At 38.3% G+C, this 21,164-nt stretch overlaps 1 protein-coding gene across 2 annotated transcripts in view; it reads left to right on the forward strand.

Moving 5' to 3' along the window:
• Positions 1 to 17,234, forward strand: part of SUFU (SUFU negative regulator of hedgehog signaling) — a 33,131-nt gene extending 15,897 nt beyond the window's left edge. The window contains exons 3-12 of one of the 2 annotated variants that reach the window (XM_072423914.1): positions 153 to 289; positions 2,054 to 2,196; positions 2,849 to 2,934; positions 4,485 to 4,557; positions 5,268 to 5,424; positions 8,037 to 8,148; positions 9,046 to 9,180; positions 10,412 to 10,550; positions 11,607 to 11,675; positions 14,043 to 17,234. In XM_072423914.1, coding sequence (XP_072280015.1) covers positions 153 to 289; positions 2,054 to 2,196; positions 2,849 to 2,934; positions 4,485 to 4,557; positions 5,268 to 5,424; positions 8,037 to 8,148; positions 9,046 to 9,180; positions 10,412 to 10,550; positions 11,607 to 11,675; positions 14,043 to 14,132 — 1,141 coding nt within the window. In that variant the 3' untranslated portion in view covers positions 14,133 to 17,234. The remainder of the gene's footprint in view (positions 1 to 152; positions 290 to 2,053; positions 2,197 to 2,848; positions 2,935 to 4,484; positions 4,558 to 5,267; positions 5,425 to 8,036; positions 8,149 to 9,045; positions 9,181 to 10,411; positions 10,551 to 11,606; positions 11,676 to 14,042) is intronic. The other variant, XM_072423915.1, reaches the window with a different exon arrangement.
• The last annotated feature ends 3,930 nt before the right edge of the window (positions 17,235 to 21,164 follow it).

Consider the following 21,164-nt stretch of genomic DNA (forward strand, 5'->3'; position numbering starts at 1 on the left):
ATATAAGCCAATACTTTTGTTACCAAATGAATGCAATATGCACCTTTTCTGTACTGGTCGGCAAGAAGAACCCATTAGGCTTTTACCTGTTGCATGTTTCCTGGTATTGTCTGCATGTACAAGACTTTGATTTTTTTTTTTTTTTTTGGCAGATACACAGGAGTTGATGGTCCCAGTGGGTTTGGCTTCGAGCTCTCCTTCAGGTTGAAAAGGGAACCAGAGGAATCTGCACCACCAACATGGCCTGCAGAGCTAATGCAGGGGCTTGCTAGATATGTTTTTCAGTCGGGTAAATATTTCATGGTTTCTACCGTGTTTCTACGAAAGACAGGATCTTATTAATCTTACTAGTTTTACCTCTAAAAAACGCAATAGGGCTTATTTTCAGGGGATGTCTTATTTTTCTCATACACAAAAAATCTATAGAAAGATACTTCTGTGTTACCTGTGACCTGTCAAAATCACAGATTTCTTCTGTTATATACAAGAAGTTATGAATAAGAATGGACAAAGTGATTAATGAAAAAAAAAAACACACAGCTTCCATAAACAAGTGCAACATAACAAGAAAATATGCTGACAATTAACACTCATAGAGTAACATGCAGACACAGAACAGTAACCAATATCAAGTAAAAACCAAAAAAAAAAATCAATCAATAAATTCTGCTAATGAATAAAAGTTTAGCAATTACCCTTTGAAAAGAGAGTCCACCAACCTTTTATTAAAGTTGTAGTGTCACACCAGAGTAGGTTAATAACCACCCTGCGATTTGTTGACCCCTTGCTCCAGTTCTCTTAAAATCTCCTGCTCTCTCCGTTCCCTTGGTATCCCTCCGCGTACCACGTGACTGCACTCTCCGAAGAAGCCGATAGGGATTACTTTCGGGGTAGGGCTTATATTTCCCCCTTGTATGATTAGCATGCTTGGGTTAATTTTCAGGGAAACAGGGTATTAAAAATAAAAACAAAACATTGCACACATATATTAAATGTGTGTTGTACATAGATGTAATTTTCCCCCTTTATCTTATTGGAATAAATATTTTACTACTAATTGTACCAGTCAGTTATATATTGACAGTTTGACATTGCACAGTCTTGGTCCAGTGCTAATGCTTTCTGGTAAAAGCACAAGAAGTGTATCGGTCTGCCCATTAAACTCCTCATGTGGGAGCAATAGCTAAAAGTCCATTACATAAAACAGTGTACTGATTTTGAGTATTGGACGGCTTATAGCTTTTGTTCTCAATCAGATTTCTGCACAGTTATAGCGTAAGCTAAACCAGAAAAAGTTTGGTAATACAAAGTTTGTAAACTATATCAGATCTTTTAAAAGGAATCACAGTAAAGGCCTGGTGGTGGAAATTCCTTATCTCTGCTTTTACTACATTGACCACTTAGGAAAGTAATAAAACTTTAGTATGAATCTTAAACTTTTATAATCCGGAAAGCCTCTGATAAGTAAAGCTGCTATACAACCTGCATTCCTAGTCACATCACATTTTCAATGGACACCATCTGATTGGCATTCCCTTCTGATTTGTGGAGCAAGCTGGACTCTTCAGGGTCTTTGTTACTTAATAGAATGTGAAAACTGTGACTGGGAACCCTTGAAAGTCTAAGACCATTCCTTGTGTATTAAGCTCGTGTAAAGCATGAAGGAAATACACTGTTTGTAATTGTTTTATAGTGTAGACTGGAGCTTGCTTCTTTCTTGGTGCATGTATTCTAAATGGCGGGTTTTGGCTAATCATCTGATCCTGTGAAAAGGGTGCCTCTGTGTAACTAAATAGCTGCATACATAACTATGATGAGGTTGTGATCTATTATTTCTTTAATCAGATTCTTACCAGTCCCTAAAACTTTATCTGTCTGTCAGTAGTATTTGAGGAATCTTCTAAAATATTTAGGGGCAACAACCACACTCAATCCTTTAGAACCCTGATAAACATAGCTGATTTTTACACCCGGCTAGATAGCGAGATGTTTGTTTGATAGGTTTTTGTGTTGGATGTATTTTTACGATTACTTGCTGTATTGCTTATTACAGAGAACACTTTCTGCAGCGGCGATCACGTATCATGGCACAGTCCGCTGGACAACAGCGAGTCCCGTATTCAGCATATGCTCCTAACAGAAGACCCCCAAATGCAGCCAGTCCAGACTCCGTTTGGTATTGTGTCCTTTTTACAGGTGAGTATGCAATGCAGGATTTACTGTATGCCGTTAGATAATTGTGCAGGATATCACTTGTGAAAAAGTACATTATGTAAATTATGTATTTGATAGTTTATGAAGCTATTGACATCTGTGCAGGAAATAAAATTTGTGATAATAATTTTTTTTAATATATAAAATTTACTATAATATATTTAAAGTTTTTAATAATGTTCTAAAATTATTGACCCACAATTACACTTTTGCATTTCCATACATGGGTTAGTGTAGTGCAAAACCTAAATAAATGGAGGTCAGAATAAGGTCAGCTATAGCTGAATTCTGGATCACTAGCCAACCTTTTGGGACCCAAGGCCAGGGCTTCGGACCACTGGTTGGCGACCTCTGTTCTAGATGACCTAAGCAAACTACTCCGTACAAAGTTTACATTAAAATAGTGCTTTGAAGCATTTGTAAGTGCTTGTTCTCCTTTAGAACCACACCTATAGGATGTTTTGATTGGTTTGTTCTTTTATGGGGTGATCCTCTCTACATTGTCCCCATAAATTTATTTCTGTGTGATAGCAATGTTCAGACCAGTTTCATGGTTTGTGAATGCTGAGGTTTGTATGGCCAGACTTGATATTCTGCATCTGTGTAAAATTATTTTGTTTTTTTAATATCTCAGATAGTTGGTGTTTGCACTGAAGAACTGCATGCAGCTCAGCAATGGAATGGACAGGGAATACTAGAACTCCTTCGAACAGTACCAGTGTAAGTAATTTGGATGTCTGCAGTTACCCTCAGGACTTCCAAGTGTTTTGTGTGAACATTCTGTTTTTAAACCGCACCATATATACTATAATCTGCTTGTGCAATATCTTTGCTTACAAATGTAGTGCACTGGTCTGCCTGATGGGATACGAGTTGAATAGATAGTTTAGGTAAGAGGATGTACATTTATAGTTTATCTAAAGGACTACAAAGCAATATTGTAATGTGTATGGTGAGCGTTAGAATGAATAAAGAGAAAAATCTCAGCTTTCAAGCCTGTTTGTCCTATTCTCACAAAAAGACACTACATCACATAAACTGCTTAATAACCGTGTCCGTTCACTGTGCTTGCATCTTATTAAATGGAAGGGCAACACATTATGTTGTGTGGTAAAATATGACTTTTTCATATTTTACATATTTTGTTTTAATTTAAACTTTTCTTGTAAAAAAATCTAACATTTTCACTGGAACATGCTAACCAATATAACAAAGGTTAAGTCCAGAATGGTTCATACACTTGTCATGGGCTCTGAGTATATCTTTAAAGCAATTCTCCTTCCACAACCCTTTATTGCATTGATTCCTTAAAAGTACCAGTTGACATTCAATTTTTTAGTTGCTTTGTCTTCCATGTGTTTTGTTAAATGATCTGTAGATTGGCCACTAGATGGAGCCAGCTCTCAGTGTTCCATGTACTGTATGTGTGTATTTACATAAAACTGATCTTACAAATGTATGGATGAACAGAATCCCTGATGTACAGTACTTGGCAGTCTTAAAGCCTTTGTGTTTTTTTGTTTTGTTTTTTTAAAAAGGGTGCAGCGCCGCCCTCTTAATTCCCAATTGACTAGGCATCAAGAATGAATATCCTCCCGGGACATATGTCACAAATCCCGGGAGGCTGTTGGTCGATCCTTCTGGGCATGCCTGAGCATCTCGGGCATGGGCAGAACGAGCCCTTTTTCATCAATAGGGAAAAAATTGGTGATGTCACGCATGCGCAGTGAGATCAGCATTTTTTTTCACCAATCTACTTCACCAAATTTTGCGCAGTGCGAGATCAGGTGACGTAGGAAGAACAACCCAAAAGAAGGGAGGAAAAGATGGCGGCGCCTGGGGCTCCCTCTGCCCTAGGCCGTAGATGGATACCGAGACCAAGTTGGACCCAATGGAAGAAACCACACGACAGACAGACTGACCTATGGGATTGAAGGTAAGTCTGATTTTATTGTTTTGGGTTTACTTACTTGATCTTTTGGTGTCCTTTTGGCTGTCCAAATATTCATATTTTAGGGTAACCTTATCTCTGCAGAACTTTGATCTCTGACAGCAGAAATCCATGAGTTCCAGGTTTTCTTTTCTCCAAGACAGGCATGTGTTAGAGAAGAATTGTAGTTCGAAGCACATTACTTTAAAAGCCTTTAAATTTGTTTGTAGTGTGTTTGTTTTTTTTTTTTTTTTTCTTTTCCTTAACGCACTTTATGTAACAAACAAAATCAAAAACAGATTCTGTAATAGACAAATTATTTTTATTTTATTTTTTTTAGGGCGGGTGGACCTTGGTTAATAACAGATATGAGAAGAGGAGAGACCATTTTTGAAATTGATCCTCATTTGCAGGTATGTCTAGTTATGGGATTTAGTAATGGTGTGCTTTCACAACCATTGACCGTGAATATGATGCAAGTAAAACCGCTAGTAGGCTTTTTTTTTTTTTTTTTAAATATTAAGGACTGAATATTTTAGTTTGCTGTGACTTTACAAATCCTTTAAAATCCTGGTGCCAGTCTGTGGACTTGGAGCCACATTCATCACGTTTCCACTTACTATGTAACCCTGTTCCTTTACAATGGATCTTACTTGGTTTTATCAAATGTGGCACAAGTAATCTGCACTTGGCTGTAAAAAGCATAAATGAGGAAACATTCATTTTTGTAAAGGGTATTTATTATTGTATTTATATTCTCCTGAGGCATGTGTCGTTTTTCCATCAACTTATATAGTGTATTCACATGTTTGACCATCTCCTGCAGCATGACTTTAGTCTCCTCCTGCATGTCTGACAGCTGTCTGTATCATTGCAATTACTTAATGCTACGTGTGGCCTTATGTGATGCCGGGGGGCTACCTCCCAGGCTCTCTATATCTAGTAGATTTACCACCACTCCTTTTAAGTGTCAGATGAATCTGTATATGCTAGACAGTATAAGGTGTGTTTTTTATATTGGGATTTTTAGCCGTATTTTTATTGTATTTAGGCCTTGATTTTGAAGGCTCTTGTTTTCCAGAATACATTTACATAGGAGTGTTTTTCTCTTTACATTTTTAAGCAGGAAAGGGTTGACCAAGGAATTGCAACGGAAGGGTCAAACCTCAGCGGAGTCAGTGCCAAATGTGCATGGGACGATTTGAGTCGACCGCCGGAAGATGAAGAAGACAGTAGGAGTATTTGTATTGGAACACAACCAAGGCGGTTATCTGGCAAAGGTACACTAATTGTTACCAGTGATTTTTAGGTTAAACTTCAAACAGAAAAGTGTCTTTAGAAAATATTGCTTACTAATGTTAGCAATTCAGAATTGCATATGTAGTGTAGTGTGGAATAAAAAGAAACTGGCTGCCTGTGTTAGCAAAGTGTCATTATTTTCAGACCCCATCTATTGAGGTCTATTGAGAAGATTGCTTCTTAAATACTATCTCTCTCTCTGTTGTATGTGTTCATTATTTTTCGTCAGTATGAAAACATGCCGGTTGTTTATCCATCCACCATAGAGTCTGCTCGTAGTGATTGGTAGGCTGTTAGGCGTTTGTCCTCGTTTTAAACATTTTTTGTTGTAAACAGATTTTTACTGCTAGCCAATGCTCTGTTGAAGGAATGTCCTCTTATTCTCTGTCCTCATCACAGCATATCTGAAATAAGGGAAAATCTGCAACATCTGGGACATTTAACCCTGGTAAAACCAGGACAAGGAAGTGATAAAAAACATCATTAGCAAAACAGTGAAAAACAGACGCTTCCCGTTCTATTCTCCAATAAAGTGAAAGGTTGGGCAACACACTCTATACAGTTGTGTTCAGATTAAGTTTCAAAAAGTGATTCAAGCTCAAAATCCTTATAAAAGCTTTTACTTCTATACAGGCAAAAGCTTTGGAAACACTGACCATTCTATTCCAAGTCAAAACATGAATACAAATTATCAAATTTGTGTTTTTCATTTACATTAAGTGAAAAGGGAATATTAGGCATTATTCTTTACACACCTAAACATTCCCTGTATAAACAGAAAAATGTTTCAAGATTTTGCTTTCCTTTCAATCGCTGAAACAATATTTAATTATCAGTGATAAATATTCAGTATATACACTTTCACACCAGTGTTGCATGGGGTTGACCAACTTCTGGCACCTGTGAACAGGTATTCTATCCCAGGATGATTGGACTACAATCCACAATTCTTCTGCATTTCTTGGTTTTGCCTCAGAAACAGCATTTTTGATGTCACCTTATAAGTTTACTATTGGACTAAGGTCCAGGGATTGGGCTGGTCACACCATGACGTCAATCTTGTTGGTCTGGAACCAAGATATTGCTCATTTACTGAGGTGTTTGGGGTGGTTGTCTTGTTGACACGCCTATTTCAAGGGCATTTCCTCTTTAGCATAAGGCAACATGACCTCTCCCAAGTCACACACCATAGAATGAGACACATCCCTATATCATGATAGTTGCACCACCATGCTTCACAGTGTACTGTGGCTTGAATTCAGTGTTTTGAAGGTCATCTAACAAATTGCCTGTGGCCCCTGGACCCAAAGAGAGCGATCTGGCTTTCATCAGTCCACAAAAAATAACGCTGTTTGTCTTTAAGCCAGTCAGTGTTTGACAGACTGTAACCTGTTCAACACATGTTGTGTTTTACAACATTGGGACTTTGCAGGGGCTTTTTGCTTTTCTAATTGTATCTCACAGATTCTTTATACTTTTGATCTTCCTGGAGCTGATTTTTTGCAATTTTGACTGTTCTATTTTTCTGTCGTCTTCCACAACTTTTAGGTTTTGGTTGCCTTTTTACAGCATTTTTTTTAAAGCATTGAGTTTTTTTCACACAATGAATGACCTCACTAATAGAACTCCACACTTATATTATTTTGAACAGTCTACTATTCCCCTTTCTTCACTTTCTGTAAAGGAATAACATCAATTTGATATTTTTTTCATGTCTTTGTTTTGGTTTGGAATAGAATTTTCTTCATGAAAATAAAAGCTATTATAATGATTTTGAGCATCATTCACCTATTAAAACAATCTGCTATCATTCTGAGCACAGAAGAACACACTGTACAAATTATTTTGAAACCTCCAGTTTTAAGATATAAGAACCATTATCTTCAAAGCAGCAGTCCCCAACCTGTGGTCCACGAGAAAATTTTGGTTTGCGGCTCTTGCCAGTGCACCCTCTAGAGGGGTCAGGAGAAGGACCCCGCTGGGGGGGGGCGGGGCCCACTGGCTGGAGCCCCGGACCATGTCTCTCATACTGATCGCAGGCTCTGGGCGGGTTGTGTTACTGGACATAACACTCACTCTCCCATCGCAGTTCAAGGTCTGAGTGGGTGGGTTCTGGCATCATGACGTCACTCTGGGGGAAGTTTCTTCCCCTTTGAATGACATGGCTCCAGGCACATGCGTGGTCTGGGGTCCCTAAATTTATTGGTCCATGATGTCCAAAAGGTTGGGGACCACTGCTCTAAAGTTTAAAGAAGACCCTTATTTCCCCCATGTAAATTCCCAATTACCAGTCCTGCCAGTCCAGCAAATCTTGCATTTTCTTAATCCGTTCCACCATTCTGCTGCCACCCTCTCCTTCCTGCACCACCATCTATCTTTTCTACGTTATCAGGAATTTGCTGTTGCTGCTGACATGATTCTCTCACCTGTGAGAATCTAGAAAGGGGATGTCTGCAAACCTAACAGAAGCAAAGAAAGAAAAGTGTATTTTTATTGTTCTAGGAGTTCTTAACTGAAAAGTCTGCTTTAATTAACATTTCTTTATGCTTCAGATTTATGCTTTGCTTAGTAACTAATTTTTTATGTTCTTTAGATACCGAACAAATCAGAGAGGCTTTACGAAGGGGCCTAGAAATCAACAGTAAACCTATCCTACCTCCAATCAGTATGCAGCGCCAGAATGGCATGAACCACGATCGAGTGCCGTAAGTAGATTATTTATACACAAAGCTAGGGAGATTGCATTCATTTAGCATGCTTAAAAAGGATGCTATATATAACTAACTTGCCATACCACCAAATTTTAGCTTTGTATGATAGGATACTGGAATGGGTTCCTAATATTGCAAAATTAAAGTTGATCCTCATCACTTTGCTTAGAATATTACGAACTGCCACGAGAAGAAAATGATTTTTGTGGCAATCTCCCACCGTTCTCGAGTGGCTTCTTCGTCAATAGCAAGCATGACACAATGGCCTTTTTCAGGCTTTTATGCTGCCGTGAAATGCACTGCATGGTTCTGTTCATCACTGATTGCTAAGATCCTGTGAAAGGATTCTGTAATGAAGAAATCTACAAATGTGCTAAGCAGAGCCAAGTTTGGTTTGTGGTTGCCATGGGCTGTGTTTTGTTAGGAATACTGCTATTTGATAGGTACCATGGTACATGGGTTGCATTTCAGAATATTGAAGTGGCTTTAGATTGCAATTTTTTTAAATCAAACTTTAGGTCACAATATAAAGAATTCCACAATAATTCAGTTTCCTCCTTTTTTTTTTTTTTTTTTTTTTGCCCCCAATTTAAATCTAGATTGTGGCCAACATTGCAGTACTATTACATGAAAACAATGGTTTTCCCTAACCCTTATTACAACACTGTTACTAATGTAAAGATTAGTATGATGATCACTAAACATAAACGTGTGGATTTCTTCCATGTGCTTCCATTTTTTTCCCCCACAATCAAAAAATGTACCAGGACATGTTTGTTAACCTAATTGATATATGGCCCTTTCTCCCGGTTCAAGGGCTCTGTAGCCTTACCTTGTGATTATCTTAATATAGTATTGTATTTTAATATTCTTTTGAACATTCTTTTACAGGAGTCGCAAAGACAGTTTAGAAAGTGAAAGTTCCTCAGCTATTATTCCTCATGAGTTAGTTCGTACGCGACAACTTGAAAGCGTCCATCTCAAGTTTAACCAAGAGTCTGGTGCACTCATTCCACTTTGTTTAAGGTGAGTATTAATAGTTAAGTAGATGTCATTCAGCGGGCACCGTAAGTACTTCCTATCAAACTGAATTATTAGGTATAATGCTTACAAAGTATGTAAGCCCAACAAGGAACTTCCCTTATTTGCTCCAGTTAAGTCTGTTAAATATAACACAACCATTAAACGGGTATATCTTTTTATTACTTGCAGAAAAATACTTGTGAGCTAACCACTTCCTTGTTGTCTGTTATCTCTATAAAATACTGAAGACAAGTAGGTAGGAAGGTTCTCTAGTCCTGTTCTACCACACTGCTGCTTCATCCTCCATATAGTGGCAACTTCATACGCTGAAAATATAGGGATCAAAAAGCCTTAAAAACTAATGCAACCAGTACGTATAAGGTTTGGTAGGCAGCAGTAATATATTTTTTATTTATGCTTAAATAAAGCTTAACAAGAGCGTTGTAAAATAAAAAAACAGAGGGAAGAATAGAAAAAATGGGTAAATCGGCTTTGATAGATGAGCAGATGACCTGCTTCAATAAGAGAGCAGACTTTGTGTAACCTAAGCTCAAATCTGGTTACTGTGGGCATGTTATTCCTTCATTATTAAAATGGCCTCAACATGGCCTTGAGTTTACATAGAATGCAGCTGCTAAAACACAAATGAAATCCCACTTGCCACCTTCTAATAGTTTTCTTTGTTTCTCTCTAGAGAGACATGTCCTTGCAGGTCCTGTTGGCTTAGAGAGATGGAAGGAAATAGCAGCAGGATCTGTTGATATGCTGGATGAAAACACATTGAGGACAGTCATTAATGAAACTAGTGCAGACTAAAAATTAGATTTCTTCAACAAAAAATATGCATTTGTTTTTCTACCTAACTAAATGGTGTTTATTTGTGCATGATAAAATAGGATGCCTATAAAGAACAGAGCTGATTAGTATACTATTCAGTTTGTGCTATGTAAAAGATGTCAGACTTGAAGTGGTGCCTAGTCTGCTCAAACAGGAATTTGAGAGCACATTGGATTTCTGGCAAATTAAGAGGTATTTTTCTATACTAGCAGAGTTTAGGAAATCTGAACTGCATTTACCTTTCTCTCAAATTTACTTAAATTGACGGGGAAAAAAAACAACTATTTTTATCGTGACAGTTTGTGTTTTGTAAGCATCCCCCCTTGAAGATATAGGCCTCCATATATCCTCTTCATTTTTGCACATTGTAAAAATGTCTTTTTCTCCCTCCACTTAGAGGTAGACTGTTACACGGACGGCACTTTACTTATAAAAGTATTACTGGAGACACGGCCATAACATTTGTTTCTACGGGGGTTGAAGGAGCATTTGCTACAGAAGAACATCCGTACGCAGCACATGGGCCTTGGCTTCAAGTGAGTAGATACTTTACTAGCTACAAAGCAGAACTATATTCTAATGTTTACACTGACCTAAACTCTCATATTCATGTGGCAGACTCTAATAATTATTTTTATTATGTAGATCATACCACACATTCCACACACGTTTTTATTGATAATTGTTGGTGGACATATTTGTAATTTTAAGCTTCGTTTGTGTGTCATCTCATAGTAGTTAGATAGCAGTGCCCGCCTACAGTATGCTAGGAGAGCCCCATAGGTTGGTAAAACCGCTATGTTAATGTTTTCATAATACATAAATCACATACATAATGTTGTAGAAGTTCAGGGGAAACCATAAAACACATGATCAGTGCTCTTTATGATCATGCATCTTTCTTTAGACACCATTACCTTGTAGGCCTCTGCAGGGTAATGGTGAACCTGTCTGACCCATTTATACTTTTATCTGCGCTCCCTTGCAGCTCCTTTCTTTGCAGCCAGCGCTGAAATCAGCAGAGTAGGCAACTTAAAAGTGCAGTCTCCCGTTATGGTGCCTAGCAATTTTCTGCTAGGTTCATGCATTTTGATAGGAAGTATAGCCATATGTACTGGATATTCTCGCAAGCAGTGCGGCTGAAAGGAGTATCAAGGAAGCTTTGGTAAGACAAGTTAAAGGTGGATGGGGTGCCCTTTGTAGAGATTCTGTGGCTTCACCCGGCATGGGCAAGGTGACAATGTCTTTTTAAATATGTTTGTTTTCTAAGTACCCCGGAATGCAGACATATTTATATATAATGATGTCTTTCAACATTTTATAAGCAAGTTTAAAAGAGAAACTGTTGAATTGATCAGTTGCATTTTCTAAAGGCCATAAAAACAGCCCCTGTTTGCAGGGGCTCTCTGGAATCTTTGCTGATGTACAAACAGAATGATTGTATAAGTGGCACAGCCCAGAAACACTATAGAGTACTAGGAGTTTTGTGCAGATAGGTTTATGTCCTCCCATGCTACTCTAAGTCAGATCAAATAGTTGCCAATTACATAGAAACCTGAGAATAAAAGGCTGAAACTGTTTTATCTCTTCAGATTTTGTTGACAGAGGAACTGGTGGAAAGGATGCTGGAAGACTTAGAAGATTTAAGCTCTCCGGAGGAAGTAAGCTCTCATTTGTATAAGTGAGGGGGAGGAAAGGCTTCTCTAAACCGCCAGCCTTTCTGCAGTCACTGCAGCCTGAGGCCTTTTCTTCAAACATGGGAACCTGCTAGAGTGTGCCATTTCTCCTGTTCAGTAACAGGGTCACGCATTCATAATTATTCATTTATTAACCCATGTTAAAGACTCGTAAGCCTGCAAGCTGAATACATAACAAAGTAGTAATATAACTGGAAGGTTCGATGTCTGGTATGTAATAGAGCCTCATTTGCTCTATTAAAGAAATTAGAACTTAGAAAAATGATTTTGCCGTTAAATGTATTATAACACTACTGATCTGTGATTAATTGGATTACAGAGTGCTCTAAGGGCTAGTACTACTGTAAGTGGCATCCACTCCCATATGAGAACACTCAGGATTTAAAAGACAATGCAGAATATGTGCAATATTCAATCACTGGGGAGCTTCTCACTGTACCTGTGAGGCCCCCTCTAGTGTTCAGAAGCTGCACTACAATTGTTTAATGCGTGTAACAGACTGGAAGTGTATTCAGTCTATAAAGTGAACTAAGTGCTGCAAATACAATTTCACATTTGCAAAATATGTCTGAAAAACATACCAACTTTCTGGACAGGAAGATTAAAGTGTACGATGCTCAGTTTCACTTGGGGAAAAAAAGGACATTTTTGTTGCTCTATCCTTAACCTCACTTGTCCCACTTTCCCCCCCAACCCAATGCATACATTTATTTACAGGCTGTGGTTCTGGGATTTGTTTACATTTAGCATCTGAATCTGCACATTCTCAGCCATGCCTCATTTGCCTCCCCTTTTAAAACATAGTGCCATTGAAGTTGATGGGCACCAATGTTTAAGTGGGGCCAGTAAAATAAAGAGTTGCATTGCTAGATGTAAACCGTGTAACAGCAGCAATCGATTTGCAGAAATGATGCATTCAGCTGTGGCCTATCTGTATTTGACTAGATTGCTACATTTCCTATTATACCGGGATTAGGACTTTGCAGAGGAAGGCAGGACTGAGAGTAAATTAGGTGTGCAGCATGTAAATGTGCTGACAATGCATGTATTAACAGTAGGAGAGCTAAGTGAGTTTTGCTACCGTTTTTTGCCCCTTTCAATACAAGCATGTACCTCCCTAATGTAAAACGTCCCCATCACAAATATCCTCCTTCCATTCCTAAAGTGCCTGGCAGAGTGCTAGATGTTTTCTCAAGTCACCCTATCTATTAAGGCATGTGCCCATGGTTCTGATGTGATCTACCACCCTTTAGACTGTATAGTCAGCAGGCTCAAATGACAACACCTCTATTCTTTCTTCAGTCTAAATTTATAGAACAGAGATAGTGGTGTCATTTACCTAGTAAGGCTGTGTGGCAGGCCTGTGTAAACATTGTGACAGAATAGACCAATACAATTGATATGTCAGGTAAACTGGCTCCTTTCTATCTGTGTATTTAGCTGTATTAAGTACAGCTTTAAGCATATCAAAGAAGCTACTAGTACAATAAGTTCTTCTGTTATACCATGTTGTAAAGCAGGGGTGTCAAACTCTGTCCCCCAACGTCCTTTTTTTTTGGGCCCCAAAAGGAATCCTAAATATAAACTGCAGCTGGCCCGCCGCTGCATTGAAAAATCGCCGCTACTACAATTCCCGGCATCACTCGTGTCTATAGACCAGTGGCCTCTCTGCCTATGCGTGGCCCCGTGGACTGTTTTATAGACGCAAATATTACTTGAAATTAGCAGTGGCGCTATTTAAATGAAGAAGTTTCAGCGGCGTGTCACTCATAAGATTTAGCGCCGCATCTGGCATTTCCAGCACTCCCCCTCAGCTGTACTTTTCCTTGCTACTCCAATGCATGGACTTGAATGGTTGGATTATCATAGAAGAATATTGTAATCATTATTGTTAGCCTGTGCAAAATTTAAATTGAAAAAGAGGCATTACATTTTTTCCTAAATAAAATTAAAAAAATGTTTTATTATAACTTTCTCTATTATAAGCTTGTTCCAGATTGAATGTGAAGCAAAACCTCTTTGTTTATGTATGAAAAGGGTTTATATTTAATGAAAAGGAAAAATTCTCTTAATTTTTTTCAAAAAATTTCAAGGTTGGCCCGCGACTTTGTCTTAGTTTTTTATTTTTGGCCCTCTGTGTATTTGAGTTTGACACCCCTGTTGTAAAGAGAGAATCTATTTGTTTCAATAGAATAGATTGTCGGGGAAAATATATTTCTTGGATGTTGCAAAGCAGTCATCACAGCGAGGGTTATGCACCATATACATTTATTTTTTCCTCACGCTTTTGTAAATGGTAGCTGACTGCTTTTAATCTTTTTCCCTTTCCAGATGAAACTACCAAAAGAATATAGCTGGCCAGAGAAGAAGCTGAAGATTTCCATTCTCCCGGATGTTGTATTTGATAACCCGCTACCCTAAGGAAAAAAAACAGGACCACCCTTAAAAGAGAAAAACAATGAACTCTGTCGCTTTTCAGCACCCTTTATGGCTTTAAACCAAAGGAAAGCAATTACTGCACAAGCATCACTAGGACAGACCAATAACACAACACTTGTGACTTATCTGCGCTGATCTTGTCTAGGGGAAGTGACAGGACTGATCCTTACTTGCAGGATTTGTTGAGTTAGTAGAACACTGTTCTATTATAACACATAGATCTATCAGTGAATGGCTTTCTCTGTGCTCATGAATGGTAACTGCGTGGAGGTGTAGCCCCTTACTTAACAAGTTAGTATTTGGCTAATGCTGTATCCCCCAAGTTTGATTCTTGTATGACACTGGAACCCACAAGTGGTCACAATGCTGGCTACAAGATTGTTCCTTCGACTTACTTTCCACAATCGCAGTGTTACTTTTCAGTACTTCAATATTGATTCTGTGTGATCCAGATAATATATAAAATAACTGACGTGTGGAGGATTTTGACAGTATTCTGATTGTTTGTTTTTTAGTGACTCTATTATATATTTAATACACAAATCTTTTCTAGTACACGAAGAGCTTACTTCTCTTTCCCAATCACCCATGAAAGTATTAGGCGCAGACATTGCAGATTGTGATCCCTGACATACAGGTTGCTTCATGATATTCCGGAGTACTTTATCTGTAACCGAAACCGCAGTGGACCTCTTTGTAGTGCGGAGTCATGGAAATGACCTGTTTGCCTCCTAAACCATTAAGTTCCAGTGCCTAATGGAGCAGATCTTTGGAGCTGGGTTAAATTGCTTGTTAATCTTTCACTCATCGATTCACATCAGAAAATCTTGAGGTCTAAATCACACATTCAGGTTTTCCTTTTAGTGCCTACAGTTAGATGCTCAAATTCTATAGTGTCTGTATTGATTTTAATATTGTCAAGTTCTGGAGTGCTGCTATAAATATAATGCTGCGCAGGATGCAGAAAACTCCAGCTGTACTTATTTTAGTTAACTTAGGACAAAGAAGAAAAAGCAATAGCAGCCTGTGGCATCTTTATTAAGAAGACCCTTTCACAAACCTAAATATTGCAGGTTTAAGCATACAACAAATCGAGTGTTTTAAATGCTTTTTATACTTTTTTTTCTCCCTCAATGTGCCTTTGAACATCCCAGTAGATGACTTCTGCAGGACAAATGATTCCTTATCGCCACCTCTTGTTGTCTGATTATACTCCTTGTTGGCCCAGCTCCTCTGTCCCTCCCTACATACCCTTCAGTAAGGGATTACTATACTGTTTTGTCTTTGTGACTTCTCTATCTACTGCTGACATTAAAAGAGGTCAGCACCCAGCAACACAGCCTTGGGACTTTTAAAGGTAAATAACCATGCACTGTTAAAATGAATGGACCAGTGACAGGGTCTCTTTGAATAAAACCATATCACACACTGGTTCTTGGTATTGTTGCCCTTTATCTTGGTGGAAGGCCTAATGACCTCAATTCTGAATAAATATCAATATGTTTTTCATGTAACCTGAGAGCCTGCATAAATTGCCCCAGTCAGGGCAAATGAGCCTTACATGTCTAAAAGCGGGACTATTTACTGCCCATAACATTTGTTTTTATAGCTTAAAAATAATAATGAAAGGAAGAAGGACTCTTCTACAACCAAATACCGGTCTTCCTACAAACAATCAAGTGTGTAGATTCATACAATAGATTGAATGTGAATGAAGATGGGTAATAAACTGAATCACCATCGAAAATATTTCCATTTTTTTGGTTAGAATGATAAGTATCTAGCCATTGTTACAAATGTTTCCATTACTTCCTGTCAGAAGAACAGGAAGTTGGAAAATGCCTTCAATGTTTGAAAAGACTTTATTGTTTTTATGGGAAGTGAAACAGAAAATATTATCTGCCCTTCAATTATATAAATTTGTGGAAATATTTGTTCAGGCCATCGGTAACATCGTGATCTGTACTTTTGAATTGGAGGTTTGCTAATTGAAACAACCAGTTCCCTGCTGGGCTGCCATGGCATTGCTTTCACCAGACCTACCGGGATTGAGGATTACGCTTCTTAGCGACCTCTACTGGTTATTGAGCAGAAATGCTCTAACTTTTACATCTGATAGACTTTTGGTTTTTGGTATAGAGATGGTTTCCAGTAAGGAGACTGGAAACCATTTCCAGTAAGTAGACTGGAAAGGATTGTACAAAAACAATCCTTTATAAAAAAAAAATCCACTGAAAATCATGTTTTTTTCTTGTCATATGTGGACTATACACAGGCAGCTGGGAATCATTACTCATTACATGGTCATTGACAGAAACTCTATTTGACAGCCAAGCGGACACACACCTATCCTGTGCACTATACGCACACCAGTTATTGTCTGAATTGGTTCAATCTGCCCAGTGGCCGAGATGTTGATGCGCTCGTTCACTAAAATGTGTGAATGCAATGACGGGCTATTGTGAAAAAAATGTCATGCAGAGTCAATTTAGGCTTTCTAGGGTTCAATGGAAGGGATGGAAATTCTATTTCACATGCAAGCTGTCAAGCAACATTTGGATACGTTTAAAAGGAAACATTTGTATGTCAAATTGAGGTGGAATGATGTGCAGTATTATGTAACCCACAGCATCAAAAACTTTTCACTGTTCAGACTACAGAAAAACTACAATTCGATTGGCTGTTGTGGTGGACTACACTTTGCACATAATATTTTGCTTTGCGGCACCTTGTTGAATAACGCTAAAAGACTTTGTACGGTAAATCATTTAACTGCACACATATAGTCTGACTATGCATACTTATGGTGTTCAGTACACTCCATTATGTATACAAAAGTAGAAAATAAATGGACATAATGTAAAGATCTCTGAATCTTTTAGCATATCTAATTTTGTAACTTATCATTTTGGTTTGCTTTTTTATTTTGTATATTTTTATGTTTACTGTAGTTTGTATTGTACAATCTCACTGGTTTAGATTGCAGCTAGATGAGCTTGTGAATTACTTAGTTGGTAATTTGCAAACCACTAAATCTGTCTCTGTCTTTAACTAAATACATTAAATTGTATTTGTACAAAAGTGTGCTCGTGTGCAGTGCTTTCTTCTCCATGCTGGTAGGGAAATTCTGTTTAGTCGCTCCATGGCTGGCCATCCTAATACCCTGTGTGTGTTTGTTTTTACATGATTGTGCTGCTTTATAAGACTATTCTGAAAAATAGGATTTGTACTGACTTTTTACTGTATAATATTTACTTTAGGATTTGTACTGATTTGTCCTGTAGCTGGTGACATTATTAAATCGCTTTCTTGCAAAGCTATACTGAACTTCAACATTGAATATGACAAACTGCTACTCAGTATCTTATGACCTGGATATATGGGATCCTTTGCAGACATTGATAGAGCTCAAATACTTAAAGCAATAACTCCAGCTTTGATTTGAAAGAAAAAAAATCTGGGTTCAGTATTTATTACTATATACCAGGATATAGCGCCAATTTATTACGCAGTGCTGTACATCAAATAGGGGTTGCAAATGACACAGTGACACATGTGGAGGAGAAGACCCTGCCCCGAAGAGCTTACAATCTAAGAGGTGGGGGAAGGAACACACAATAGGAGGAATTATTAATGGTCAGCAACATTCATATTCTTTTGATTCAGCAGCTGAATTTGTAAGTTTTTATACAAATACTTTTCTGGAAGTGGTAGGAGGGGATGCAGGGAAGCTGAAAAACTGGATGTGGGATTTAAACCTTTTATGAAAAAATACAGCTCTTGGTTCTTTTGTCTTGGTTGACTCTTTAAGTTCAGTTATAAAGTAGTCCTTAAATTTGGGCTTGTCCTCTTTCTTTTTTTAAAGTAGCCAGGAAGGGAGCCCTTACATATTTAGGTTGGTGCCTGCTTCTACCTTATTGCCCCCCTTGTATGACAGCCCCAAGCTTTGTACCTTAAAAGCCAATAACCACAACTAATTTATATCTGTCTTTGCAGGTTCAAGGTCTTGAGCAGAGAGCAAGGAGAGAGCAGACTCGCCGATCCTTGGCTTCATCTTGTGCCTAGGCCTTTAGAAGTTGGCTACCACTGGAGGGAGCCTGGAGCAAATCTTTCCTCCGCCAAAGAAAAATAATTCAGCCTTCCATTATTCCTCATTGATCTATAACATCAAGATGGGTAAACTTTAAATATTATAGAAGGATTGCATTTTTCCTGGTACTGTGGTATTGGATTTATAAAACACTTTGTACTGTATGTGACAGTGCAAGGGCACTTCTAATTTAACCCCACAATGTGGTATTCAGTATGGATACAGTGTACTGAGATGCTGCTGAAGAATGATTATACAGCAATCTGTCACCATGCTCATAAAACCCAACACTGGCAAATCCAATGTGTTAGAGTGTAACAATTTTTTATATTATAGACCTGGATATCACATTTCATTTGAATACATTAAATCTCATTGCTCTGCATTTAGTATGCCATGCATATACACTATAAAACAATATATGAGAATCTAATATGCAGCAATATTATATAAATATCTTTATATCCTATCTTTGTAATAAATACTAAGTACTTGCAGCTCTCCTCTCATTCTACAATGATCATTAAATCATTTGTCAAACAGTCAATAAATGCCATATAATTGTTAATGCAGAGTGCATTCTCTGCTAATTCATGCATGCTGTGAATGCTGATTGCCAGTGAATCCTTTCATTAAGTGTGCAGAAATGTGCTTATTATCCTGTAATAATAATGACCTATAGTATATAGAATTTACCATCAGGTACTGCCAAATAATGAGAAAATCCCCCTCCGGTCCTGGCCGCAAATGAAACCTGCAACACAAATGACTTCACTTCTGGTAAATGTAATGAAAGCTATTTCTTAGAAATATGACTCCAGCATTCCATGCACTTGCTGCAACCAAAAGATCAAAATTCAGTTTGCTTGATTAGGTGCCCAGTGGATTATGATGATTGGGATGATCTTATTAAACGGCCTGTGAGTCTTGATCTGAAAAAACTCTATAAAACAACACAGAACTATTCGCTTTTAAAGCCTTATACTCAGGGCTAAACTTCTTCTTTATTAATGTCCACATTGTGCTATACCAAAGATTTAATTCGGGGCTGTCCTCTTCGGTAGCCTGGTCACAAGATGTTTCCCACAGATTTCCATATTGATAAAAGCCCAGCATTGCTGAATTATTATACGGTATTTATATAGTGCCATCATATTACTCAGCGCAGTACAAAGTCCATAGTTGGGACACTAACTATCCCTCACAATATAGTCCCTACCTCAGTCATATGTCATTAATGTAGTCCAAGGTCAATTTTTATGAGGGAAAGCTTATTAACCTAACTGCATGATTTTGGAATGTGGGAGGAAACCCAAGCAGACCCAGGGAGAACCTGCAAACTCCATGCAGATAGTGCCCTTGCCGGGATTTGAACCTGGGATCTAGCGCTGCAAAGACAAGGGTGCTAACCCCTGACCCACTGTAAATGTCAGTGGGTCACCACAGCACCCATTGTTCAAAACGTACTGGTGCAGAGAGTAATGTTAATGTGGCGATGTCAATGCAGATCAATGAGGGCTGCCCACCTGAAATGATGATGAGAAGAAACAAAGCACTAAATTGGGGTTTAAAGTGTATTTACAGCTCAAACATTTTGTTTTTTCATATGTACATATGTTAGAGTAGACCTCTGTATTCATCCTGGGGATTATTGTCTCCATAAAAGAAAGTAACTGGAAATGTAATAATTTTCCAATATTCCAAAAGAAAGTTTAGGATTTTCCTCTCAATTCCATGTCACCACAAGATACAAAAAGAAAAATCCTAATTCCTAGTATGGGCAGTCGGTGGCTTGTCTTTGCAGTGCTGGGTTCCAGGTTCAAATCTCAGCCAGGACAGTACCTGCATGGAGTTTGCAGGTTCCCCCCCATGTTTGTTTGGGTTTCCTCTGGTTTCCTCCCACATTCCAAAAACATGCAGTTAGGTTAATTGTCTCCCCCCAAATTGGACCTTAGACTGTGTTAATGACTATGGCAGGGACATAAAGCTACGTACACACCTCAGATTTTTATCGCCCGATAATCGGCATCGGCCAATTATCGGGCGAAAATCTGCCGTCTGTACAGTCGGTGTCGTCCATCGTCCGGACGACCGACCTGCCGGATCCACGGACTCCCCCCCCTCCCCTCTCCATAGAGCATGAACGGTGCTGTATGTACAGCACCGTTCATGCATCGTGCACTCCCTTGTCGTTGGAAAGGATCGTGAAAGATCCTTTCCAACGACAAAAATTGGAAGTGTGTACGCAGCTTTAGATTTGAAGGTCCTTTGAAGGACAGTTATTGATATCACTGTGGACTTTGTACAGTGCTGTGTAACATCTTGGCACTATATAATTACAGTGGTACCTTGGTATAGATCCTTAATCCGTTCCAGATCCTTGGACTTATACCAAACAGGATTTATACCAAACAAACTTTTCCCATACGAAATACAAGGAAAATGATTAATCGGTTCCCATGAAAAAAAATCCTATTGTTATTGGCATATTATACGTTGATGGGGCTGAATAAAATAATTTAAAAACTGCTTAATACTAAAATACATAAATACAAAAGCAATAAGATGAAAGAAATGAAAATTTACCCTTACGTTACCTTGCTGAGAAGGTAAAGGCTGTATACCAAGCAAAAGTTTTTGTGTCCAAAAAGGACTTATACCAAGTTGGACTTATTCCAAAGCGGACTTATACCGAGGTACCACTGTACTTAAAAATAATTGCCCCACTACGAAAAAAAGTCTTCTAACCATTCTCTTTTAATCAGAATTAAAAAAGGAATTCTCAGAGTACAGAGAACATTTAAAACCAGACAAATGCTTTGAGTGCAGAGGAGGTTCTACCTAGCACTCAGTAGTTTGGGTTTCATATTGTAGACCCAATATGGAGGACATCATAATACGGGTAAGTGAAGCTTTAAACAGGC

Source organism: Pyxicephalus adspersus, chromosome 10, assembly GCF_032062135.1.
Source record: "Pyxicephalus adspersus chromosome 10, UCB_Pads_2.0, whole genome shotgun sequence".
Lineage (NCBI taxonomy): Eukaryota > Metazoa > Chordata > Amphibia > Anura > Pyxicephalidae > Pyxicephalus > Pyxicephalus adspersus.